Source organism: Schistocerca gregaria, chromosome 6, assembly GCF_023897955.1.
Source record: "Schistocerca gregaria isolate iqSchGreg1 chromosome 6, iqSchGreg1.2, whole genome shotgun sequence".
NCBI lineage: Eukaryota > Metazoa > Arthropoda > Insecta > Orthoptera > Acrididae > Schistocerca > Schistocerca gregaria.
In genome coordinates this window covers 506,481,905-506,509,141 of record NC_064925.1, presented here as the reverse complement: position 1 = coordinate 506,509,141, position 27,237 = coordinate 506,481,905, and the positions used below count along the sequence as shown (strand labels likewise).

Sequence of the window (27,237 nt, the reverse complement as noted above, 5' to 3'; positions counted from 1 at the left end):
ACCGTCCATCGGGCTACAGGACCCCTTGAAGATGTCCTCCGCAGACGGGGACGAAACGATGGGAATTGACTCAGAATTCATCAACCGACCACAGCATAACAGCCCGGATAATTATAATGGACATGATGAAATGTTGATGAAGACAACACAACACCCAGTCCCCGAGCGGAGAAAATCTGCGACCCAGCCGGGAATCGAACCCTGACCGGTAGGATATCAATCTGCCACGCTGATCACTCAGCTATCGGGGAGGGCAGTCAGCAGGTGAACAGGTCTTCACCCTCGAGGAAACCCTCCTTTGTCTTCGAAGCACAGATACGGTGGTGTCTCTTTAATGGGAAGCGATACCTGGATCTCGATTTGAACAGTACAAAATGTTGGCCAGCAACAAAAAAGCAGAGCAAATACTTGCTGTAATAGAAACCAAGATGCTTCGGAGGGACACCTGGCCTTATGCTTCATGGTCAAGTGATCAATAATGAAGGCCGGCCGCAGTGGCCGAGCGGTTCTAGGCGCTTTTGTCTGGAACCGCGTGACCGCTACGGTTGCAGGTTCGAATCCTGCCTCGGGCATGGATGTGTCTGATGTCCTTAGGTTAGTTAGGTTTAAGTACTTCTAAGTTCTAGGGGACAGATGACCTCAGATGTCAAGTCCCATAGTGCTTAGAGACATTTGAACCATTTTGAACAACGGAATGTGTGCTCTGAAACACTTGTGCTACACCAGTATTGTGGTCTTTCGGCAGAGATGCCACAGATCATCCCACTTTACAGAGCAGGCAAGCCTCCGAACCCCACATTCTGCGAAAAGTTGTGGATAACCAATCATTTCGCGCCAAGTGGTAGTTTCATTGTCCTTCTACCTCTTTCTGTAGATGTCACGGCAGTAGTACGTGAACATTCGATTAGCTTCGCCGTTTTCGAGATACTCGTTCACAGGCTCCGCGTTAATAATAATCTGCCTTGTAAAGTCGCTTATCTCAGTGGATTTCCCTATTAACATCCATTTCTTCGCTAGGGTGATCCTCCGCCCGTGTCTGCTCCGCTCATATACTTTTGCTATAGCTTCACGTGCCCACACCGCCACCAGGTGGCATCCATCGTCGTAATGGTGAGAGGTCTCAATGATTTTTTTGGCTCATCAGGGTATCATGTGAGAAGAGGGGACTATGAGTTATGCACTTGCTATGTTTTCTAAAACCATGCTGATTAGTGGACATAAGCGTCACAGTCTCGAGAAAATTTATTATATTCGAAATTTGAACTAAGAATATGTCCAAGGGTTATGCAGCAAACCCATGTTAGAGATGTTGGTCTGTAACTTTGCAAGTCCGTTCTTTTACCCTTCTTATATAGACGAGTCACCCGCGCTTTTTTCCAGTCGCTTGGGTCTTTGTACCGGGCGAGATATTCGCGATAAACGCATGCTACAGACAGGTAAGGGGACAGTGCCGTAGTACACTCTTTGGCAATACGCTGGCCATAACGTAGGCCAGCCACCGCTGCCTCCAGCGCCGCTCAGCGGCCAGTGCAGGCAACAGCTGGGGGGGAGGCAGCTGGTGTCGGCAGAAGTGGGCGTGTTCGCTGATTAGGCGGCTAGGTGACGGCCGGGCACCCCGCCATCCATTGTCGCCTCGCGGGCGTCTCCACGCCTCCGAACGCCCCGCGCCTCGGGCGTGCTCTCCATTATTCTGCCACACTACCAGTCCCCCCAACTCAGTACACACACGCGGGCCCGGGTAACAGTTGCGTATATTGCGTGCGGAAACGCCGTTGAATTATGGACTAGGAACCGTGGGCGAAACTGTGTGAGCACTTGGCAGACATTCCCAGCAATCGTGGGAGAATGGATCTAGTTTAAACACCTTCTCCGGTATTTGCTCTCTGTTAAAGTGTAAACGAACGACACATTTTGGAGAAAACTACCACAAAATATTTATTATTTTTCTGCTAGTGTATACGAGGTTCGTTCAAAAAATTCGGGAACATTCGTAACTTCGCACCAGTGGTGTGTTAGAGCGAAATGCGGATAGCATCCCTGGATATACCTTGTGTTTAATGTGTAATTGCGTAAGCTTCACTGTTGTATATCTGTTGGTTATTGTTCAGTGCTGTATTCAGTAGGATTCAGATGGATTCCAGAAACAGCGATCGTGTGAGACCCAACTCGCTTTATTTGTTCATGATACCCAGAAAGTATTAGATACAGGCTCCCAGATAGATGCCATTTTCTTTGACTTCCGGAAGGCGTTCCATACAGTTCCGCACTGTCGCCTGATAAACAAAGTAAGAGCCTGCGGAATATCAGACCAGATGTGTCGCTGGATTGAAGAGTTTTTTGCAAACAGAACACAGCGTGTTGTTCTCAATGGAGAGACGTCTACACACGTTAAAGTAACCTCTGGCGTACCACAGGGGAGTGTTGTGGGACAATTGCTTTTCACAATATATATAAATGACCTAGTAGATAGTGTCGGAAGTTCCATGCGGCTTTCCGCGGATGATGTTGTATTATACAGAGAAGTTGCAGCATTAGAAAATAGCAGCGAAATGCAGTAAGACCTGCAGCGGATAGGCACTTGGTGCAGGGAGTGGCAACTGACCTTTAACAGACAAATGTAATGCGTTGCGAATACATAGAAAGAAGGATCCTTTATTGTATGATTATATGATAGCCGAACAAACACTGAAAGCAGTTATTTCTGTAAAATATCTGGGAGTATGCGTACGGAACGATTTGAAGTGGAATGGTCATATAAAATTAATTGTTGGTAAGGCGGGTGCCAGGTTGAGATTCATTGGGAGAGTCCTTAGAAAATGTAGTCGATCAACAAAGGAGCTGGTTTACAAAACACTCGTTCCAGCTATACTTGAGTATTGCTCATCAGTGTCGGATCCGTACCAGATCGGGTGGACAGAGGAGATACAGAAGATCCAAAGAAGAGCGCCGCGTTTCGTCACAGGGTTATTTGGTAAGCGTAATAGCATTACGGAGATGTTTAGCAAACTCAAGTGGCAGACTCTTCAAGAGAGGCGCTCTGCATCGCGGTGTAGCTTGCTGTCCAGGTTTCGAGAGGATGCGTTTCTGGATCAGGTATCGAATATATTGCTTCCCCCTACTTATACTTCCCGAGGAGATCACGAATGTAAAATTAGAGAGACTTGAGCGCGAACGGAGGCTTTCCAGCAGTCGTTCTTCCCGCGAACCATACGCGAGTGGAACAGGAAAGGGAGGTAATGATAGTGGCACGTAAAGTGCCCTCCGCCACACACCGTTGGGTGGGTTGCGGGGTATAAATGTAGGTGTAGATATTGTGTTGCACAGTTCGCTAATTTCGAGATGTCAGAGATTGAGGAGCAACGCGTCTGCATCAAATTTTGCGTGAAACTCAGGAAAACCTTTACAGAGACACATCAAATGGTGCAGGGAACCCACGGTGATGAGTGCTTAAGCCTTACTCGGTGTTACGAGTGGTTCACACGGTTTAAAACCGGCCGGGCGGAAGTTAAAGATGACCGTCGGTCAGGGCGCCCTTCGACGTCTACCGACGATGCTCGTGTCTGGAACGTCAACGAAATTGTGCGCGCCAAACAAAGATTGACTGTCCGAGAGATTGCAGAAGAATGTAACATTTCAGTTGGGTTATGTTATGGCATTCTATTCTATCGCTTGTGCCTTATCCCGCGGTTGCGCAGGGTCGGCCATGGTTAATCGGATTTGGCATGCTAATTTAAGGGGTGGCCGCCACCCCATCCCCCCCCCCCCCCCACCCCCGAAATGAAATTAGTGTTCCCCAACTGTCTGCGTCTAACGTAATCCACGCTATAGTGCGAATGTGTACAGATGTCTGCGAGCTGTGGAACTGAGGCGGAACGTGGGGACCAACCCGGTATTCACCAAGCGGGATGTGGAAAACCGCCTAAAAACCACATCCAGGCTGGCCGGCACACTGGCCCTCGTCGTTAATCCCCCGGGCGGATTCGATCCGGGGCCGGCGCGCCTACCAGAATCCAGGAAACTCTCGGCTACCCTGGCGGGTCGGTTATGTTATGAAATCCTGACCCAAAATCTTGTAACGCACCGTGTTATTTCCAAGTTCGTCCTACGGCACATGAGTCAAGGCCAGAAGAAACTTCACCTCGTAATATGTAAAGAGCTTTTGGATCGTGCAAATGAGAACGAGATCCTTTTAAGAGAGTCATAAATGCTGATGAGACGTGGGTCTTCGGTTGTGATGTGGAGAACAAGGTTCAGTCTTCACAGGTGATCGGGAAAGGTTCTGCTAGAGCAGAAAAGCTCGTCAGGTCAGCTCAAATGTCAAAGCCATGCTGATAATTTTCTTTCACTTTGAAGGATTAGGTAATCACGAATGACCACAGGGACAAGTCAGATAAATGAAAGAAGATAAGGAGATTTACCGACGCTAGTTCTTTCCTCACATCATTGACGAATGGAGGAGGGAAGTGGGGAAAAGATTGTGGTAGCAATAGACACTCCGACACACTACAAGTGTGGAGAGTAGGTGCAGGTAGTGTAAACATTATGCTATCACTGTTTCTTAAAATCACTGCATGCTTGGTTACCCGCACTGAAGCGCGAAAGAAACTGGTATAGGCATGCGTATTGAAATGCAGAGAGATGTAAACAGGCAAAAGACGGCGCAGCGGTCGGCAATGCCTATATAAAACAATAAGTGTCTGGCGCAGTTGTGAGATCGGTTGCTGCTGCTACAATGGCAGGTTATCAAGATTGAAGTGAGTTTGAACGTAGAGTTATAGGCGGAGCACGAACAATGGGTCAGAGCATCTCTGCGATAGCGACAAAGTGGGAGTCATTTCACGAGCGTATAGTGACTATCAGTAATCCAGCAAAACATCAAATCTTTGACATCGCTGCGGCCGGAAAAAGATCCAGCCAAAAAAATTTTTAGTTAACGAAATAGTGAAGATCTTTTACGCGATACGAGCGGCAGAACTACGTTCGATCGTTGGAAGAGCTGTCCAGGTCAGCAGTAGCTGTCATCGACAGATGGTAATTGGTGCCGCGGATTAGACAAGGAAACTCTGGATTGCATTGGATTAATGGACTGGTGGCACTGCCGTAATAACGCAGTCCAATGAAGATATTACGCCGTTCTTAGCGTAGACTTTAAGCGAACCATTAACGTTTTTGTTCGGACGCATTTAAAGCAGTGGGTCTAGTAGCCCAAGAAAAAGTTGAACACTGAAAAAAAAATTAGATCGATTTCACAAAACCGGTTACGTGCAACGCGTAGGCAAGATGGTAATTTGCGGGTTTCAGACGGACGATGCAAGAGATAAAAGAAAAGAAGAATAGGACCGTTTAGCGAAGGGCATCTGGAGGTGCCCCGACGATATCTGAGGGTAATACGACAATAAAGGACAAATCCTATTGCATTTACCTTTTTTACAAATTTGCCTTCAGACTGTCATGCATTTAGCGAGCTTCGCCACTTCAGATTCGAAGTGTTATGTAAAGTATGTTCTAGTTTGTTTAGAAAATATATTTATTTAGATTGCATCCGGTAAAACAGATTTGTATTGTTTGATGCTTCGACTACGTACGTTATAAGCAGCAATGACACTTTCAAAATGCGCCCCTATTTCCGAGCCAGAACTCAAACTCGTGAGCTCCACGTTTCGATGCATCGACGCTACCCTCAGACAATTTTCCCCTTTTTCCCTCCTCCAGGCGACGCAGGTTATGAGCACGTTTACTACTCCGCCTATGGTTGAATCTCTTTGGCTGGAGTAGAACTGTCTTCAGTGGTGAGCCCAGCTTCGAATGAAGTCCCGGTGATCAGCAAACATGTGTCTGGAAAAATTCCGGCCAGCCGGTGTGGCCGAACGGTTCTAGACGCTTAAGTCTGGAACCGCTCGACCGCTACGGTCGCAGGTTCGAATCCTCCCTCTGTCATGGATGTGTGTGATGTTCTTAGGTTAGTTAGGTTTAAGTAGTTCTAAGTTCTAGTGGACTGATCACCTCAGCAGTTAAGTCCCATAGTCCTCAGAGCCATTTGAACCACTTTCGAAGCCAGAACCGTGCTACAGTGGTTTGAGAAGCATTATAGTGAACTCACGTTGACGTCTCGGCGACCAAACTCGCCTGACGTAAATCCTAAAGAACTAATCTGTGTCACTATCGGGCACTATTACCTTCTACGCAAATCAGCTTCCCGTTATTTACGCAAATTACCTGATCTTCGCGTAGACATTTGATGCCACATACCGCCACAAACCTACCAAAAAACTTTCGGATTTCTGATACACAGCATCAGTGACGTATTTCGTTGCAGAAACGGATAAACAAGCTATTAAGGAGGTGGACATAATGTTTTAGCTCATCAGTGCATATGAGGCACACAAATGTAGAACATACATAATTGGCATAACAGTCTGCCTTAACACAGTCCATAAAAACAAGCTGTGCCTTGCAACAATTACAGCAGTGTACATTTGGTGGTACCTCCTACTTAATAACTGAACTATTAAGTGTGCAGTTATCAGCAAATATGCATTATTGTAACTGTGCCAAGGCACAGCTTGTTTATATGGACTGTGTTAAGTCGTACTGTTATGGAAAATTATATATGTGTTGTGCACATAGTTCCGCGTAGTCAGTGCGTACACATCTTTCCCACTAGAGCGCACCCCACTAAGCACACCAGCGCAGGCGCAGCGCTCGTCCGTCTCCGCACTACGAGATGGCGCTGCCATAGAGACGTACCAAATTATGCTTCCACCTATCCACGTACTAATATGTAACGCAGCCAATTGGATTGCTGCTAACGTAGAACCTTTTCTCCTCGCAGATCACACTCGCGCAGTGATACAGGAAAGTGCGAGGTATTATAACGAGTGTACAGACCTCCGATTGGTTGGTCTGCATTTGTCTGCACCAGTCTGTACCAGTCTACATTAGTCTGTACCAGTTTGTACGAGTTCTACATTTGTCTGTACCAGTCTATAGTCAAGTTTCAGTCTGCGCCTAATAAGGATACCATATTCCTGTACATAGCCATGAAGATAAATGTATAGACACTTTGTCAGGTATCAGAGATATATGTGAGAATAAGATTAACGTACCAATACCAAAGGAACTTCAGATTGTTAATTGTAAATAGCATCCAGAACCAAGTTAAGTAATTTTTATGCTTGTTATTATTTTAATAAATGTGTGTGAAAATTAATCAAGTTCTGTTTAAAGTTGGTTACCGTCAGTCTGCTACTCTAAGCGTGCAAGTGGCATTTCTATCGTCTGACCTAACGGCAGAAGATAAACACGCCACGATAAGACCACGAGACATATTTCTGACCCTCGCCTACTTCGTTAGAGCGACGAGTCAAATAATCTGATGGTGTGTGCACACCACAATATGTTCTACATTTGTATGTCTCACATATGACGGAAGTGTATGATTTATCCACTGATGTACAATGTTTTTCTCCTTGAAGATTATTATGACAATAGAAACCGGTACAGAATATACATAAAATTGTACAGCTGGCGGCACAAATAAGCGTTTTGCAAACGAATATATTTTCTTTTGCATCTGAATTCAAAGTTAGAGAAAGCGGAGAGAAATAGAGAGAGAGAGAGAGAGAGAGAGAGAGAGAGAGAGAGAGAGAGAGAGAGATACTGTGTACTCACTCTTGAGCAGGGGCAGGTCGTTGATGAAGACGGCACCATCGTCCACGCTGGTGTTCTGGAACAGAAAGAAAAACCATTAATCCCGCTGTGCGGTTGCTAACGGCTTAATTCCCAGAGCAGGCGCCCTCTGACCCCCAGAGCGCGGGCGCCGAGGGAAGACTTTTCACGTCTTACAGGGTCCTGTAATAGCAGCCAGGCCCCGCGCTGCCGTCCAAATTAATCGTAATCGTCTTCTCTCCTCTCCTCAGAGAAACGCCGGCCGCGCAACATAAATTACGCACGCTTCGTGCCAGACAAGTAGGCCCCCCATTACCACAATCATTGTTATTTACAGGGGCTACTCCACTTCCGGTGACCATTACAGGTAGTCTACGTGCGCACACCTCCCCAATTTGGTGGCCAGTTATTAAATTTCGCGCCAGAGAAAGCAGTAATCGCGACCACGTCTGTATCGCTACACGTGCTTCGCTGCGGGATGGAGCTAGAAGCCAGCTGCAGACCAAGACATGGTTTGCGAGGTGTCGCAGTAACCGTAATACTAGCCGCTTTGTTAGTCAGATTGTCCCTCAGTGGTCCAACTCTGTGGATCCTTTCCATGACATAGGAAAAAAAGGCGCAAATGCTTTACAGGCCAGTCTGCTTGTAGTAGGTTAATGCTGAAAAAGGTCTATTGGAAATTCTACACGTTTTGGATGCCTCAAACGCTAAGCGACACTTTTGAATCGCTGATTATTCGCGCGCAGGCTTTGGTCAGAGTAGCTGTGTCGCTGGAAGATGTGTCTGTTTTGTCATCGCTGTTTGCCAGCGAGAAGCGACATAAATTTGAACTAGGTGCATCAACCCGTTCCTGAGAAAAGGGGTTATTAACTGTCGGTCAGACAGACGGGCAAACGAAGCGATTGTATGATCTCCGTAAGTCCATCTTTTCACAGATGGTCGCAGGACTCGACTATTCACTACATAAAGTACGATCAAACACCTTTCAGCCGTCTGAATTTCCAAACTGTTACTTCATTAGGCTACCAGTTTCGGCGATACATTACGCCACCTTCAGGCCCCCTGAACGACGTGTAAGAACATTCTAGCCTCGGCTCCGGTCAAACCAACCAGAAGATGATGTTGGAAGTGATCGCTGTATCACACAGAAATCTACAGATACCAGTCTTTGATGCTGACCCCTATTTTGACCGGAACCGAGGTTGTAATGTTCCTACACGTCGGTCAGGTGGAGATGGCATAATATATCGCCGAAACCGGTTGCCCAACAAAATAACAGTTTGGAAATTAGAGGGTTGAAAGATGTTTGATTTGACATTCCGATTCTACATTGAGGAGGCAAAGAAACTGGTACACCTGCCTAATATCGTGTACGAGTACGCAGAAGTGCCGCATCACGTCTAACGGCTGCAGTGGCGCCGGAGGGAACTGAGACCATGAATCCTGCTGGGCTGTCCATAAATCCGTAAGAGTACGAGGGACTGGAGATCTCTTCTGAACAGTACGTTGCAAGGCATCCCAGAAATGCTCAATAATGTTCATGTCTAGGGACTTTGGTGGCCAGCGGAAGTGTTTAAACTCAGAAGAGTATTCCTGGAGCCACTCTGTAGCAATTCTGGATGTGTGGGGTGTCCTGCTGGAATTGCCCTAGTCCGTCGGAATGCACAGTGGACATGAATTGATGCAGGTGATCAGACAGGATGCTTACGTATGTGTCACGTGTCAGAGTCATTTCCAGACGTATCACGAGTCCCATATCACTCCAACTGCACACACCCCACACCATTACAAGGCCTACACCAGCTACAACAGTCCCCTGGTGACATACAGGGTCCATGGGTTCATCAGATTGTCTCCATACTCGTACACGTCCATACGCTCGATACAATTTCAAACAATACTCGTTCTACCAGCAACATGTTTCCAGTTATCAATAGCCCAAAGTCGGTGTTGACGCTCCCAGACGAGGCGTACAGCTTTGTGTCGTGCAGTCATCAAAGGTACACGAGTGGGCCTTCGGCTCCGAAAGCCCATATCGATGATGTTTCGTTGAATGGTTCGCACACTGGCACTTGTTGATGACCCAGCATTGAAACCTGCAGTAATTTGCGGAAGGATTGTACTTCTGTCACATCGAACGATTCTCTTCAGTCGTCGTTGGTCCCTTTCTTGCAGAATCTTTTTTCGGCCCCAGCGATGTGGGACACTTGATGTTTTACCAGATTCCTGATAGTCACAGTACACTCGTGAAATGATCGTAGGGGAAAATCCCCACTTCGTCGCTAACTCAAAGATTCTGTGTCCTAACGCTCCTGCGCCGACTATAACACAACGTTCAAACTCACTTAAATCTTGATAACCTGCCATCGTAGCAATAGTAACGGACCTAACAACTGTGCCAGCCACTTGTTGTCTTATGCAGGCGGTTCCGACGGCAGCGCCGTATTCTGCCTTTTTACGCATCTCCGTATTTGAATACGCATGCCTATACCAGTTTCTTTGGCGCTTCAGTGTATAATGGTTCCGTTATTACAGACTGAGGCGCAGTACACTAAAAAAGGCAACCGTCAATAATCCAAAGGTTCACAGTTTTCTTTTGAGACCGTGTATAGGTGCCAGCCCACTTTTTACATCTCGTTCAGTTCTGAAATAACTTACACACACTACAGAATTAAAGCAAAGTGGCTTCTAGCCGGACGGGGTACCTTGGACCACCTTAGCGGGTATTAAAGAAGGGGAGCAAGACAGTAAAAAAGATAAGGCGCTTCAGGCCGATTACGATTCATTTTCCGCTGGGGAGCTTCGCGGTGCGTGTGACAGAAGAAACGCGCGCTTTCGGAGGTATGCGGAGGGGAACGGAGGGGCTCGGTGGACATCGGTATCAGTCACGGGCGCTTACGCTCGGTAATTGTCCGTCACGAGTGAGAGAGGCGCAAGAAGGGAAACCAGAGGAGGCGGAGGCGGCGGCGGCGGGGGCGGCGGCGAGGCGTGCGGTCGCGTGCCGCCCGTCTCACGGTCCGCCGAGCGTGGCGGGGGCGGTGGGGGCGGCCCCGGCCCGTGACCGGTGGCACTCATTAGCCGGCGCCAGGCGAAGCTCACACCCGCAGGGTCACGCAACCCCCGCCACCCAGAATCGGCCCACCTGCCAACCGCCAGCCCCGTGGAGCGCGTAGTCGGTGCTCGCCGTAGCGTCGGCGGGTCTTCCTTCCCATTGAAACTCTCTGCCTGTATTCCGCTATCTTGCCTCTCCTTTGGTGCTTCCCCTATCCTTTGCTGATCTCTGTGTACCTACCACATTTGTCATCTTTAATACTTCGTACCGGGTTGCCTTTTCTCGCACTCAGTAACACCGAGAAAGCTAGAGAAATATAAGAATGGGCAATGGATCCAGCTTCTTCAGTGCAAATTCACAGATAGCCTACGTCCGACCTCCTTTGGGAATCTCTGAGTAGCGAATGGGAGTGTAATGTCCCGCTGCAGCTGACAGCAGTGATCTCCCTCCAATTTACATATAAAGTTAGGCAACTAGCACACCGAAGACACGGTAGGATGCCATTGTAACGTTGCACTCACACATAACGTCGACGGGCTATATAATTCTTAAATGGTGACATCATCTACGTTAAAGTTCCGTAACAAAATATGTAACCGCTGAAACCTGATGCAAAAATGGTGACAAGAATTAAAGCTGTGTCGCGTTCCGCAATGAAGTAGTGCCCTTCATGAACACCGTGGGACGTATGTAATTTTATAGTATTGATCAAATCGATATCCGGAAAGAGCTTCACTCTTAGTGAACTCTGCATTTCGAGAGAGACAGACAGACAGACAGAGAGAGAGAGACAGAGAGAGAGAGAGAGAGAGAGAGAGAGAGAGAGAGAGAGAGAGAGGGGGGGGGGGGGAGGGAGGGGTCGGCAGAATCAGAATGTGTGATGCGGAGTGACCGTGCAACAGTTCACTCATGCACCATCCAACGCGTTACGCCTGCAAGAGGACAGACGTTGTCAGAAGAAGCTAGTAATTTACCAGGCGCCGACTTTTCGGTTTGGAATTCACATGCTGAAACCACAAAATCTTATTGAGGTAACACCAAAGTCCGGCCAAATAACCGAACAAATCTCATGTACAGTGAAGGAGTCTCTTGTTCTAGTTCATTCGTTCGACACACATCGTGGTAGAATTCATATCGATGCTATCCGAGCTCAAGACATGATATATACAATAAAGGCCAACCCTGCTGAAGAACACCTTAATTTCAGCCACTTTATACGGTATTTTTCGACAGTTCAAGACGGTGTTGTAGCAGATTGAAGGTCATTACCCTTTACGAATGTCCGTCCCCATAGCTGAATGGCCCGCCGACACGGTAGCTCAGCGTGTTCAGTCAGAGGGTTAGCTACCTTCAGTAAAAAACTGAGCTAATGGATCAACGACGAACTGAAACGGGTGTCTTGCGACGTCCGCCCCTAGCAGTTGCAACGAACGAAATCGAACAGAATGAGATTTAAAAAAAAAAAAAAATGGTCAGCGTGGTTGACTGCCGTCCTAAGGGGACCGGGTTCGATTCCCGGCTGGGTCGGGGATTTTTCTCCGCTCGGGGACTGGTGGAGTGTTGCCTTCACAACCATTTCACCTCCATCCGGCGCGCAGGTCGCCCAATGTGGCGTCGAATGTAATGAGACCTGCACCAACGTGGCCGGACCTGCCCCGTAAGGGGTCTCCCGGCCAATGACGCCAAACGCTCATTTCGATTTCCATTTACGAATGTAAGCTTACTGAATCGTCTAGCGATTCATTTTCCACTGGTGATAGAGTTACATATATTCCACAAAATCAGTCTTGTTCTCTGGTCTTCACGGTTTTCGTTTCATACCCCTGGACTTCAGATTAGAGAAGTTCAATACGTCACTCGAACTTACTTTGGATGTTGCAGAGCAGTTCACGGAGCGTGCCTAATGTAATACTCATCTCTGTTTCCGACACTCTATACTGTGTGGACATGTTCATTCTCATAACGTTTTGCCAAGAGCTACTAACAAAACACTTTTTCGAACTGCGTTCAAATGCGCATGATCGTAAAACGCTGTGTCATTCACAATGGCGAATACTGTGTGGTTATTTGTAATCTACATATAGAACTGTTGCACGTAAATTAAAAGTTTTTGCAACTGCTATTGCAGTTTTCCCTAACTCCCTCGTTTATACGATAAAGGACAAGAGAGTGCTCATGATGGAGTGTTCAGTTTTCGACAGAGTACGAAGTAAGAGATTAAACAAAGGCTAGAGACATACGCAAAAATAACTGTACGGCTCAAAAGTGGTTAAAATGGCTCTGAGCACTATGGGACTTAACAGCTGAGGACATCAGTCCCCTAGAGTTTAGAACTACTTAAACCTAACTAGCCTAAGGACATCACACACATCCATGCCCGAGGCAGGATTCGAACCTGCGACCTGCAGACTGAAGCGCCTAGAACCACTCGGCCACTCCGGTCGGCAACTGTCCGGAAGGGTAGGGATGGATACTATTGAAAGTGAAAAGCCGCAGGAGTGGGTTTGTCACAATGAGATACCTCAGAAAAGCGTTTTTGCAAAACATGAACAGGCACAGTAAGTGGATAAAATACCGCCTGTGCAGGTGAAGGCAAGAAGTAGCAAGAGTCAAGCTGGACGAGGGAGAGCTGAAACCCAACCAGAGAGAAAATATACCGCACTTTTGAGATCATAGGCAGTTGCGAAAGGGATTTCGACGGCATTACGTCCCGAAAGGCACTGACTGATTTGGACCAGATCCGAAGCCTTCCGCAGAGAGCGGAGTGGGGGGAGATCATTTAAATAAATACACCTCTACCAAGCGGCCGAACCGCGCTGCGGACCAGAATCGCTGCTCGCGACTGTGTCATTATCTCTCATTGAGGCGGCCGTCGCAGGACCAAAAAAAACTGAAAATGCACCGGGTTCCGGCGGCGAAACGCCGTGCGGTGACTCTCGCGGCAGAGGCGGACGGGCTCAAAAAGACGAAAAATAAAACGGGGTTTAACGATCGGACTGGGATCGGGAGACGGGCGCGGATTTCGGCCGACAGCGGCTGACGGCCGGATAACTCGCCACCTTGCGGTTTGTGCCGCACGTGACGTGACGAGCTGCCGACCGCAAGCGCGCGCTGACCGAGGACCGGGCTATGGCGGGCGCCATGGGACTGCTGCAGCGCGGGAAAAGCTCCCACCTCCTGCTGCCGAAGCAGCGTAGGCTGACTCCCAAAGGAAGCGAACGGTAGGCGTTCGAACGCCGGTAGCTTCGACGTGAGGGCCCACACTCCAATCCGTCTCCAACAGGCGTCACTGACGCGGTGAGCGATCTCCAGGCGGACGCATTGCAGGGAAGACCTTGTGTATCACTTAACCCTTTCGTGGGAAAAATTACTGAACAGTTTTTTTTAATGAATGGAGATCAGATAGTAGTTAACAGATAGGTATATTTATCATACAGAATATCAAATTTGCTCCAACTGTGAAAGTGAGGTCACACAACAAGAAGGTGTAACGTTCCCTCTTTCTGTTTATTTAGGTTTGATTTGTTTGATTGTTATTCTTTATTTCTATTATTCGGAATCTTTTTTTTTATTAAATTGAGCCTGAAACTTACGTAATAAATACTTCGCGTGAAGTACGATTTGCAGCATAAACAAAAATTAATTTCGGAAATGTAATCCACTGAATATTAAAAGTAAAGCTTTTGAACAACGCGCGTGACTGACTAGATACATTCAGAGGGTACGTACATTCGCGTGCGAGTGGTTGCGGTCTGATGAGAATTTTTCATTGTGAAATAATTTCGTCGTAACACACTCGGAGATTGCGAACATACATTCAGAGTAGAGGCACGTACGTTCTATCATTCCCCGTGGCCTGGGTAAAAGAATGGCAATTATTTAAATCTAAGAGTATTTCTTTTGCATCGGACTAGTATTTTTATAAGAAAAAGAAGATTGCAGGTTCTGAATGTCTCGGCAAAACGAATCGGAAGTAATTTTAGCGGCCACGAAAGGAAAGTAGAGAGCACAATCACGTACCTCTATTGTTGAGCAGCGCCGTTTTGAAGATCTTCGGTTCCATCTAAAACTCGACTTCTCTGCTTAACATAAATACTCCATAGGCATGGGAATAAGGCTTGTTGTGCGATGAAAATAATATAAAACACATCTTGCGTCTTTTAACTCATTCATTTACCACACACACACACACACTAGTAATTAGACAGTACGACATCCCACCAGCCCATCAGAACAAAAAGTAGTCGTTCATACAAGAAATAAAAAACAAAGGGCGAAATTGTTCCTATGTCTCTCAAAGATAAAAAGTTTACCAGATATTTCTCTGGTGTGTCACTGGAACAATTTTTCAGCACCTCTGCGATTAAATCACAATATTTTCAGTTCCTTTACAAAGGGAAGTTTTCTTCCCATTGCCCTTCTTTGGAGTTACACGACAAAAACAACTTTTTCAATATATGTCATATTTATTTGATAAATTTACTTCTCTTGTTGCAATGATTGTTCACAATTACTTGCCATGAAATTTTCTTAAACATGGGTTTATGCAAAGTGGTATTTGACAACATGTACAACCACAGCGAGTGCTCTTTTCCGCAGCTTTGGCACTACAATTACGGCACGTCCAGTAGGTTTCTCCTAAAATGGGTTGATGCTCCCCTACAGACACATGACGAAACTCTTCAGGTACTTTACCCCTTTTTGCCAGAAAGACAGGTTTTTTGCCCACGCCTTTTTTGGGATGAGAAGACAGCGATACTGTATGTGAACTGATCATGCTGTTCACTTTCTCTTTTACTAATTTTCCACAGGATAAAACTGTTCACTGCAGCAACATCCACCAGGAAATAAAATATTCTGTGGCACCATTTTACAGAACGTCTGCCAATATCATACCTTCATCAGACATATCGATACCACCCATTATTTTGTTGTATCCTGCCACAACATCAAGACAAGAAATCTCTGTACCAGTACCATCCTTGTTTTTCCTTTTCACTGTGGCTGTTTCTCATATGGTCATGAGTTCAGGACTGGAAAGTGACTGGATGGTTATCCATCCATTTTACTACAGAAATGGCTCGTTTTGTTTCAAACTGGAATTCTCCTCGTTCCAATTTCACGTGCTCCTTCATAAATTTGGGTAAATCAAAAGTATTTACCTTATACTATAGCTTTGAGGAAAAAAATCACAAAATGTCACGCAAACAGCACTGAAAGGCTCCTCTACAGAGCAACACTCAGCTATACAATGCCTCAGCGCGAAGGTACAGCAAAAACGGCGGGAACTTCCTATTGGAAGTAGTACCCTATACTGGTCACTAGGTGGTAGCACCGTACAGAGGTGGGAACTGTGAATCCCACGGGACTAGGAGCGAGTTCATTGTAGTGGGAAGCATGTTTCCCACGGCTTACGAAAGGGTTAAGGAAGCCTTCCCTGGTACACGTTCGCACCCATGTTCAGAGTTCCTAAAGAGCATTTCGTTCAGCCTTATAGAGAAGCGAATGTGTAATGTCAGTACAACTTCCTTTTGGTGGTTAAGTAAATTATTAGACTCTGTGACAGGCAGATCGGCTGCGAGAGCGCGTTTGTGTTATTCGTGTTGCCGGGTCTGTTAAGGTACACAAGAAGCCTGAACGAGTCAGATATTAAGTAATCACTGTGGATGACATGGAGACGTCACGTACTCGTGTAAGACAGCGTTGTCAGCACCAGAAAGTTTGAGAGGGGTCCCATTGTAGCTCTCCAAGCCAACTGGTCAAATCGTGCAATTTTCAGATTTCCGGAGCATTTCTGTGTGGCAATGGTCCGCCGTTGGAATGCACGGGAACATGAGTGGCCCAGGGAAGCGCCCTAGCGAACTGTGATAGAACTGCTGTTGTTCTCTATTGCCGGCCTTTGTGACCGAGCGGTTCTAGGCGCTACAGTAGGGAACCTCGCGACTGCTACGGTCGCAGGTTCGAATCCTGCCTCGGGCATGGATGTGTGTGATCTCCTTAGGTTAGTTAAGTTTAAGTAGTTCTAAGTTCTAAGGGATTGACGACCTCAGATGTTAAGTCCCATAGTGCTCAGAGCCATTTGAACCATTTTGTTCTCTACATACATAAAGTAAATGGTGACCCGCCAGGGTAGCCGAGATCGCTAACGACCTGCTTCCTGGACTCGGGCAGGCGCACTGGCCCCGGATCGAATCCGCCCGGCGGATTAACTACGAGGGCCTGTGTGCCGGCCAGCCTGGATGTGGTTTTTAGGCGGTTTTCCATATCCCGCTGGGTGAATACCGCGCTGGTCCCCACGTTTCGCCTCAGTTAAACACGTCGGAGACATCTGAAACACGTACGCACTAGTTCACGATGTACACTAGATGCAGACAGCTGGGGTGCACTGATTCCATCCCAGGGGGTACGCGGTGGCGGCAGGAAGGGCATCCGGCCACGCCTAAAACTAACCTTGCCAAATCCGTTCTAACCACGCCGACCCTGCGATCGCTGCGGGACTATGGCGTATGCAAAAGAAAGAGAGAATAAATAAATTAAATGGTGCGCAGGGTGGGCAGCAATCTGCGTTTGTTTGTTGACAGTCCTGTGGTGTACGGCATGATATCGAAATTGAGTGACTATAGGAAGATAGAAGACGACTTAGACAAAATTTCTAGTTGGTGTGATGAATGGCAACTAGCTCTAAACGTGGAAACATGTAAATTAATGCGGATAGGTTCGCCATTAACACCACAACGTAAACAGTTTTCTTTGGAGTGGTGCCACGAACGGGAAGCATAGATACCCGATGAATGGCGCCCACCGTTCGGATACGGTATTAGTAGTGTCCTGCTTAACACAGTGAAGTCGTTTAAATATCTGGGCGTAACGAAGTGGAACGAGCATGTGAGTACTGTGGTGGCGATGACGAATGGTCGACATCGGTTTATTGGGAGAATTTTAGGAATGTGTGATTCACATGTAAGAGATACCGCGTATAGGACGCTGGTGCGACCTATTCTTGAATACTGCTCTAGCGTTTGGGACCCGTACCAGGTCGCATTGAAGGAGGACATCGAGGCAGTTCAGAGGAGGGTTGCTAGATTTGTTACCCGCCGGTCCGAAAAACACGGAAGCGTTATGGAGATGTTTCCGGAACTCAAATGGGAATGCATGGAGTGAAGACGATGCTCTTCTCGAGGAACACTATTCAGAAAATTTAGAGAACCGGTACTTGAAGCTGATTGCCGTACGATTCTATGGCTGACAGCGTAAGGACCAAGAAGATATACGAGAAATTAGGGCTCACACGGCGGCAAACAGACAGTCGTTTTTCCATCGCTGTATTTGCGAGTGGAACGGGGGAGGGCATGACTTATAGTGATGAACGGTACTCTCCGCCACATTCAGTACTGCTGTTTGCAAAGTATCTACGTAGATGACGGCAGGCATACTCGTCGAAGATCTGTTCGAATACGCCTGATCGCCGCAAAGCAGCATCTCCGTATAGTACAGCAGGCACAAGCACGAGGGAAGGCATCCTCGTCAAAGTTTTGGGCCACTAACTCCGATCACCACAAAGGAGACTCACTGTGTCGTTCACCAAGCACCTCATAGCCCTTCACGTCTATTCCTGTCACTCGAGAGCAAGCAGTGGACTCCCTCCAACATTCTGTCTCCTTTCGCAGCATCGCCATGCGTACGCTGCCGTGAACTGCACAACGTAAACAGTTTTCTTTGGTGCTGTGACCGAGGAGCATCGAGTGCCAATGAATGGCGTCGCACCGTGTTCACCCATGAATCGCGGTTCTTCACTATCCTGAATCGTTAAGGAAGAACTTGTAGTATCTTTAGACAGGATCAGAGGGCAAAGCAAAATTGGGAACATAATTTTTGGGGGGACTCCGCGCTGAAAAGCTTCATCTGGAGACATAAAAATATTCTTTTTTTTTAATATCAAATCTTTAATCCGTTAATTCTTATAAATTGATGGCCCACTGTTGACAGGTAAAGACTATGCTGCCACACAAAATTAACTGTTTTTTGTTCCTTTTTTTAATCTGCGTACACGAGAGCTAATGTGGAGACTGCTCCACTTGCGGGACGTGCTGTTCACGGCGGGAAGAGCGAACTGCGAAGAACAGGGGGAGGAGTGTATAATAGGGGCGACAAACATCCTCAAAAAGCGATTCGGCGCGCTGCCATCCTGACAAACTCGTATTACATTTCAATGGAGCTCGCGGGATGTGATGAATATAATATTGGCCGTAGCGGTGAATGTGGGACACGGCGTGCCCGGCATTAGTGGGGAGGGTGTGACGTCGCCTTACAAAGGGCCCCGCCACTCCAGGGGTGTGATGACAGCTACGTTTATTATCGCGGTTTGTTATTAGCGACAGGGGGAGGCGGCCCGGCCACAATGCACGCGACACTCGACAGAAGGGAAAAGAAACAGGCCGCTCCCCGGGACTTCCCCCTTCTGGCGGGGCAGCTGGGCGGCCGCGCTGCTACAGTGCTACCTACCTACCCACCTACCCAGGAGTGACGGCTTAACGGTGACGTCTGCGGCTGCCGCGTGTTTTGAGATGGCTACTTAGCTGCTGCCTCCCGAACAGATGCAAAATCCGGCAGCCCCTTTCTTTTGTGAGTGCTTCCGCAGAGCGTTGTGTTACACTCAACAGAGAAACAGGAGCTGCTCCTACACTGGCGACTGTTTCATTGAAATCGTCGTTGGGATTGGCACGCATGAAAGGCCGGATAGGTGCGCGTCGAAGGTGCTCAGAGAAGGTGCGACGCTTACTGTGTGTTCGTACGCTACACAACTGCGCTCTAAATCTCATTAAAAAGTGGCGAATTATTTCTAAAAACACATTGCACAAGACCGCGGACAGGAAAAATTGTTTTATTTTGTCGCCCAATTCACTATTATTTTTTGTCAATTTTTTTGTCACTATGCTCTTATCGTTTTTCCAAATTCGGCATTGTTTTTCCCAAATTCGAGGTTGTTTTTGTCAAATTATTTTTGCCAAATTTTGTGGTACTCTTGCTAAGTTTTTGCTATAATTTTTTGCGAATTTGGTATTGTTTTTGACAAATTCATTGTTGCTTTTTCGGCCATATTTAGTGTTGTCTTTTGCCAAATAAGTGTTTTTTTGTCAAATTAGTTTTTTTCAAATCAGTGTTGTTTTGCCATATGCAGTGTTTTTATCGCCAATTACGACGATATTTTTGACGTCATGTGAAAGTTCGTTGTGTGGGAAGTGATATTTTGTTTTAAGATTATAAACGAACTTTACCATTGAGCGGAGAGGAAGTAAAATATCAGTTTCAATATTTAATAACTCTCGGTTATGAATATTAGTTAACAGCCGTCCTCAGACGTAAGCATTTTTATACAGCCAAATATAAATTTCGCGATATCTCGCAAAAATCGCCCATTTCGCGTTATTAGTAGCATTATCGTTTTCCCGAATTTCAGCTGTCCCTGCATATGACCAATACCTTGTTTATCCGCGTGTCACATACTGAGGACTGTCATATAAATTCTATAGAAGTCTACTATACACAGTGATTTTGCTAAATAGGGGACTCACTGCAGGAAATGATCCCTGAACGAATAAGGCGCAAAAAAGGCCATATGGCCAGTCGGTCCGGCCGGAAATCCTTCATAAAGGAGGTGCCTCCATTTGTAGGTGGAGATAAGAGGTCTTTAATAGTGTATGTCTCGATGATTGAAAGCATATATGTGAATATACGAGGTAAATGGGCGTTTGATATCTGTACCAGTGTGTTAGTTCCACATCTCAGGAGGCAGTGAGAAGGAGCAAAGGCACGTCCTCCAGCTTGGGAGGTAGGGCCACCTGCAGAAAGTGAAGATTTGCGTCGCGTGTGAGCCGTTGTAGGACAATCCCCGCCCACACACTGAGGCTCCCCACACCGTGGGGATTATGCGTAGCCCACAGGTGAGTGCTGTGATGGTTGACGAAACTGCCTCTCGCAAAGATAGCCTCATCTGTGAATAGAGTGAGTGCCAGAAGTCTCAAAACTGTAGTGGCCATTGGGGCGAACCACCGACAAAATCGTCACCGTGGAGGCAAGAGCGTAGGTATTCAGGTCTGTACGCTTTGTCAGAGATACAAACAGTGGCAGTTGTCATGGAGACAGTTCCACACTGCCGTCTGAAGTACCCCATGGGGGTGGTCCATCGGCCTGGTGCTGACATCGGGATCACTGATACCCCATTTAGCAAAGTCGCCGTGCATACCTCGCGCTAAGACAATGACTGGATAGAATCGCTTGAAGCTTTATACAACGTGTTGAACTACTGCGTTTTTTGAGACACGATACGTAGCCGTACGCTGGTGTGTGTGTGTAAGCTCGCTCGATTGCGGAGAGGAGATGCAAGTGGGAAGAGAGGGCATTACTCTACTGACCGGTTTGATGCGGTGCACCACGATTTCCTACCTTGCGCCAGTCTGTTCATTAAAAGCAGTGCTTACAACCAACATTCTCGACTACTTGCTCTGCCTATTCCAATTTGTATCTTCATCTGCAATTTGTGTCCCTATATTACCATGGTAGTTACTCCATGATATCTTAACCCATGTCCTAGCACACCTTTCCTTCGCCTTGTTAAGTGCTTTCCACATGTTCATTTTCTCGCCGGTTACGCTGAGAACCTCCTCATTTCTTATCTTGGCACTCAACCATTTATCAAAACCTCTATTTTCCTATTATTTTGCGCTCTATTGTATAAACAATGACAGTATCACACAAAAAGTAACATTTTACGAGACAGAACGAAAATGAGACTCCAGTATATAACTACACAAAAGCAGTTTCGTAAGTTGTCTCGCAAAAATAGAAATAAAAATAAGAACACGCACGATCTCAAGTTTGTCATCCTGCTGGAGACGGGAGGACACACCCAGTATTAACGTCCGCTACTTGGTGTCCGAATACTTTTGATGTTGTAGTATACTTTCCTTTAGAATACACTTTCAGCTACACGTGTTACAGGCTCGGGCAAACGTATCACAAATATGAAAAATAAAAACTGCGTGCAGGATCATTTCGTATTCCCTCCTAGTCCGCTGTACACAGGGATCGTTCCCTTGGGAGCGTTCAAATGACGCGAACGCTGGTAACCATTTCGGTCTTCGCTGGAGCGATTTACGAAAATACCAGAAGAAGCAAATCGGAAAATAGGCTAAGGAATTGACTCTAGCTCTTCCCAAATTTTGAGTTAGTATTATATTTTCTAAAATTATGTTTATGAGCTTCCATCGATGAGTGTAGAGCTGCGACACCACGCGTCAGTCGGAAATAGCCCAATCATTGGCGGATTTACTTTACGCTACGCGCTTGCCCGTGTGACCAGATGGATGGCCGACTGTCCGCAGAAGTGGACTATACCCCGCTCCCCCTCCCCTCGTGCAACCCCCCCCCCCCCCCTGGCTCACCAACTACGCCGGCTAACTGTACCAGAGACCTGTAATTACGGCAAATTCAGCGGGCAGGGTGGTCGTGTTACATGGCAAGAGCGAACTTGTCCGCTCGTCTCAGTTGATACGCCGCGTGAAAGAAAAACCGTTAGCGCTCTTAGCTCTGGTACCACTCGAGATTCCGCGACTGTGCCGTGTCGCTGTTCGCGGTGTGATCGGCGACCGCAAGAAAAACGGGAAGACAACTGAGCCAGCGAGACAGCCTGTGCATGACAACGACAGTCATTTCAAAGGCAACTCAGTTACAAATCTCTTGTCACAGGGAAAACTGATCGCTTCTGTAAGCAGACAACAGATGCCGTTCCAGGAAGTTGTTCCCCCAAGGACTCTCTTGGAGATCTGAAATCTTCCCAGTAGGAAATAACAGCACTTCTGACGTTGCGGTTGATAGCGGAAGCAAGACTAAAAAAAAAAAAAAATAAAAAATAAAAAAAAAAGGGACACGTTCATAGGATTTGTCGACCTGGAAAAAGTGTTCGACAAAGTCAAATTGTGCACGATATTCGAAATTCTGAAAAACAGGGATGAGCTGTAGATAAGGACGGGTAATGTGCAGTATGTACAAGAGCCAAGAGGGAACAATAAAAGGGGACGACCAAGAACGAAGTGCACGGTTTAAAAGGAGTGTAAAATAGGGATGTAGTCTTTCACGTCTACTGTTCATCGAAGAAGCAATGACGGAAACAAACCAAAGGTTAAAGAGTGGAATCAAACTTCTAGGTGAAAGGATGTCAATGATGAGATTCGCTGATGACATTGATACCCTCAGTGAAAGTGAATAACAATTACAGGATCTGTTGCATGGAATGAACACTATAATGAGTAAAGAATATGGATTGAGAGTAAATCCACGAAAGACGAAACTAATGAGAATTAGCAGAAATGAGAACAACGAGAAACTTAAAATCAGGACTGGTGACCACGAAGTAGATGGTAGTAAGGAACTCTGTTACCTAGGCAGCGAAATCTCCAATGAGAGAGGAGTAAGGAGGACATAGAAAGGAGACTAGCACTGACAAAAAAGGGCATTCCTGACCAAGAGAAGCCGGTAGGTGTGGCCGAGCGGTTCTAGGCGCTTCAGTCTGGAACAGCGCGACCGCTACGGTCGCAGGTTCGAATCCTGCCTCGGGCATGGATGTGTGTGATGTCCTTAGGTTAGTTAGGTTTAAGTAGCTCTAAGTTCTATGGGACAGATGATCTCAGATGTTAAGTCCCATAGTGCTCAGAGCCATTTGAACCATTTGACCAAGAGAAGTCTACTACTATCAGACATTGGTCCTAATTTGAGAAAGAAATCTCTGAGAATGTACTTTTAGAGCACGTATGGTACTAAGACATGGACTGTGGGATTACCGGATTAGAAAAGAATAGAAGCATCTGACATGTGGTGTTACAGAAGAATGTTGAAAATTGAAATTGAACTGAAAAGTTAAGCAATGAGAAGGTTCTCTGGAGAATCGTCGAGGAGAGGAATATTTACATCTACATATACTTCGCTAACCTCCAAGGGGTGTGTGGCGGAGGGCACAATTCGCGCCAAAGTCAAATTAACCCACCCGCCCCCCCTCTGTTCCAATCAAGGATCGCGCGAGGGAAAAACGACAGCCTGAACGCCTCAGTACGAGCTCTAATTTCCCTTATCTTTGAATGGTGACCACTGCGCGATTTGAAAGCTGGTGGTAATAATATATACTCTACATCCTCGGTGAAGATCGGATTTCGGAATTTAGTGAGCAGCTCCTTCGGATTAGCGCGTCGTCTGTCTGCAAGTGTGTCCCACTTCAAACTTTCTGTGAGATTTGAAATGCTCTCGCAATGGCCAAATGTACCAGTCACGAATCGAGCCGCTCTTCTTTGGACCTTCTCAATCTCTGGAATCAGATCCAGCTTGTAAGGGTCCCATACTCTAAGACTGGACGAACTAACGTATTGTAAGCGATTTCCTTTGTTGAACGACTGCATTGCTTCAGGATTCTACCAATAAACCGCAATCTAGAGTTTGCCTTACCCGTTACTGTAATCTGATCATTCCATTTCAGATAATTTTGAATAGTCACACCCAGATACTTGACGGATGTTACCGGTTCCATGGACTGGACATTCATTTTGTACTCGTACATTAATGGGGATTTTCGCCTTGTTATACGCAATAGTTCAGATCGCCTCGAGCCATCAAGGTGTAACTTTTCCATGTTTTCCTTCAATCGATTAAGGCAAATCCCTTTGAAACTGACGTAGTCCATATTATTCGCAATCCTTGCCCTGCCGTAGCTTATGCTCTGTCTCTGACGACATCATCGTCTGTTAACAAGTGGTTTCCGCTTCATCTCTCTGTCCCCACTTTTATCTCTCTTACCTAAGTTTGCCTTTTCTACTTCGAATAACTGCGGCGGTGCCTGCTCGTGCAGCTTTCCTATTTAACTGGAGACTGTTAATACTGTGCACGGCAATTACTACGGCTTACTTCGCGAGGATCTCGTTTAAATCAACGACTTTAACATGTTTGGTTAGCAAGGTAACATCAAACTCGTTTTTACCAATCTTTCTCTTTCCTTCATCGATGTGGAAGAAATTACCTTTTTTGCTCTCTATACCCAGCGGCTGATATTCACGCCAAGTCGCATAAATATACTTCTTACGAATTGACAAGCCTTGTAAAGTACAGCAAAGGCTAATGACTGGAAGGATAAACTATTTCTGAAGTGGCACTGCGTTGCACGATCAAGCCTGAATAGAAGAGACTTAGTAAGTCAGGGTTTTCTCTAGTGCGATGTAGAGATTATGGAAAAAGCCAACGTGAAATGGTATATTTCCGATATAGATAATTCATTTCTCTCTATGAGTATGATATCCTCCGCTGCTTTAAAAACGAACAGAATTCAGAATATACTAGAAGAACAGCATTTTCTGAGACACATGGGTTACTGTATGGGGGATATTTGTTTAGTAGCAGAAAATGAGTCTGCAATGGAACGGTGAAAAGGCAAAATGTCTGCCAAGAAAGTACACTACAGAACTGAAAGTACAGCATGATACGATCTAAGAAAAATTTAAAATATGAATTTTGTTTTGTAAGAGAGGGTAAGCTAAAAAAGATGACTGGCTAAAGCGACCAGCTTATGCAGTGCAGTAGGAGACACAGCTGCTTCCGTGTTGTTGCTGACAGTCTGTAAGATTGCAACGATAAGCAAACCTACATTTTAATGTCTGGGGGTATCATTCAAGAAAAAATTTAAAAACAAATTCAATCTGCGGTACGACCAAGGATCGTATGGCTGCTTTCATTGGTTGTAAGGCCCACAAATTCCGATTGGGGGAATCCCCTTGGTCCAATCTCATCTCAGTAGTATGTGGCTGAAAAGAACCGGGTTGTGAAATGAACTTAATCTGAATCAGATCAGATGCATGAATAATAAGTCTTTACTTTGAATCTTGCACACTCTGACACATACACTCACTAGGAATTCGCTAGGATTTATGATCTCAGACATGAAAGGTCTTCGATTTTCCACTTCCGACCTAGTTTTTCAGGATGATTCCCATTCAAACAATCCATTTTGAGGGCCCCTTACCAAACTCCCACCTAGCTGAAATTTTTGTGAGAATAACTGAGTTATGCAAAAGTCCAGCCTACGTGCTTTGTTAGGGAGTGAAATATGAATTTAGTTTTTATTATAAAGCATGCTAAATCTTCTATCACCGCTTACCATGTTCCTGTGTTCCTGGTTAAAGATAATAAAATGAAATACTGATGAAACGAATTTCTTACATGAATTTGGAGCGTAAACACCAATTCATCCAATGGTGTTACTCAAAATCATAACAGACGAAAATGTTCATAGAAACTTCGTCTGCATGGAAGATCGAGGCGACTGTTTCCCAGTTTAATGATATGAAACTGAGAATCTGAGTTGCGGAAAATCTTTCGAAACGTAAAACCGGTGACGTTTGAACCTGTCTTGATCTACAATTACAAGCGTGCATGAAAACGGCGTGTACTGCTAGTTTGCTTCACTATTTTCGTGTGGAAACTTTTGGAGCCCTTCACAACCAACGAAAAGCTTTGTTTCACTATGTTGAGAGACAGAGAAGAAATGAAATATTGCTGTTATGGACTGAATGAAATGTCAGGCGGTGGAAGTCTAAACTGACTTTCTATTTCTCGGTGCCAGTAGTGTTTGGGTAATCGCAAAAAAAATAAGCAGGAAGTTATTATGTGTAGATGCAGTTTTTTTATGTATTGTGATATTTTTCGGTTCAAGTGACCCTTTTTGCGGGATATCTATTACATGTTGGAAAATATCAGGCCGAGCCAAGTACACTATCTGATCGTATGTACCGGGACACCTATTAGTGGGCATTAATATGGGATGTTTGTAACTGCCATCTGGTTTCTGTACAAATTGTAAACAGCCTTTCGCTCCCTGTATTTTACCCCTGCCACCTTCAGAATTTGAAAGAGCGTATTCCAGTCAACAGTCGAAGTAGAGAGGATATAAAATGTAGACTGGCAATGGCAAGGAAAGCGTTTCTGAAGAAGAGAAATTTGTTAACATCGAGTATAGATTTAAGTGTCAGGAAGTCGTTTCTGAAAGTATTTGTATGGAGTGTAGCCATGTATAGAAGTCGAACAAGGACGATAAATAGTTTGGACAAGAAGAGAATAGAAGCTTTTGAAATGTGGTGCTACAGAAGAATGCTGAAGATTAGATGGGTAGATCACATAACTAATGAGGAAGTATTGAATAGGATTGGGGAGAAGTTTGTGGCATAACTTGACTAGAAGAAGGGATCGATTGGTAGAACATTTGTTGAGGGATCACAAATTTAGTATTGGAGGGCAATGTGGAGGGTAAAAATTGTAGAGGGAGACCAAGAGATGAATACACTAAACAGATTCAGAAGGATGTAGGTTGCAGTGGGTACTGGGAGATGAAGAAGCTTGCACAGGATAGAGTAGCATGGAGAGCTGCATCAAACCAGTCTCAGGACTGAAGACCACAACAACAACAATATGGGATGTGTCCAATCTTC

The 27,237-nt window shown here is 45.9% G+C and overlaps 1 protein-coding gene across 4 annotated transcripts in view; it reads right to left on the bottom strand.

Moving 5' to 3' along the window:
- The window catches only part of LOC126278314 (transcription factor AP-2-epsilon), a 750,640-nt gene that overhangs the window by 169,197 nt on the left and 554,206 nt on the right, over positions 1–27,237 (bottom strand). For all 4 annotated transcript variants that reach the window (XM_049978331.1, XM_049978332.1, XM_049978333.1 and 1 more), the window contains one exon: positions 7,672–7,726. In XM_049978331.1, the coding sequence (XP_049834288.1) occupies positions 7,672–7,726 (55 nt within the window). The remainder of the gene's footprint in view (positions 1–7,671; positions 7,727–27,237) is intronic.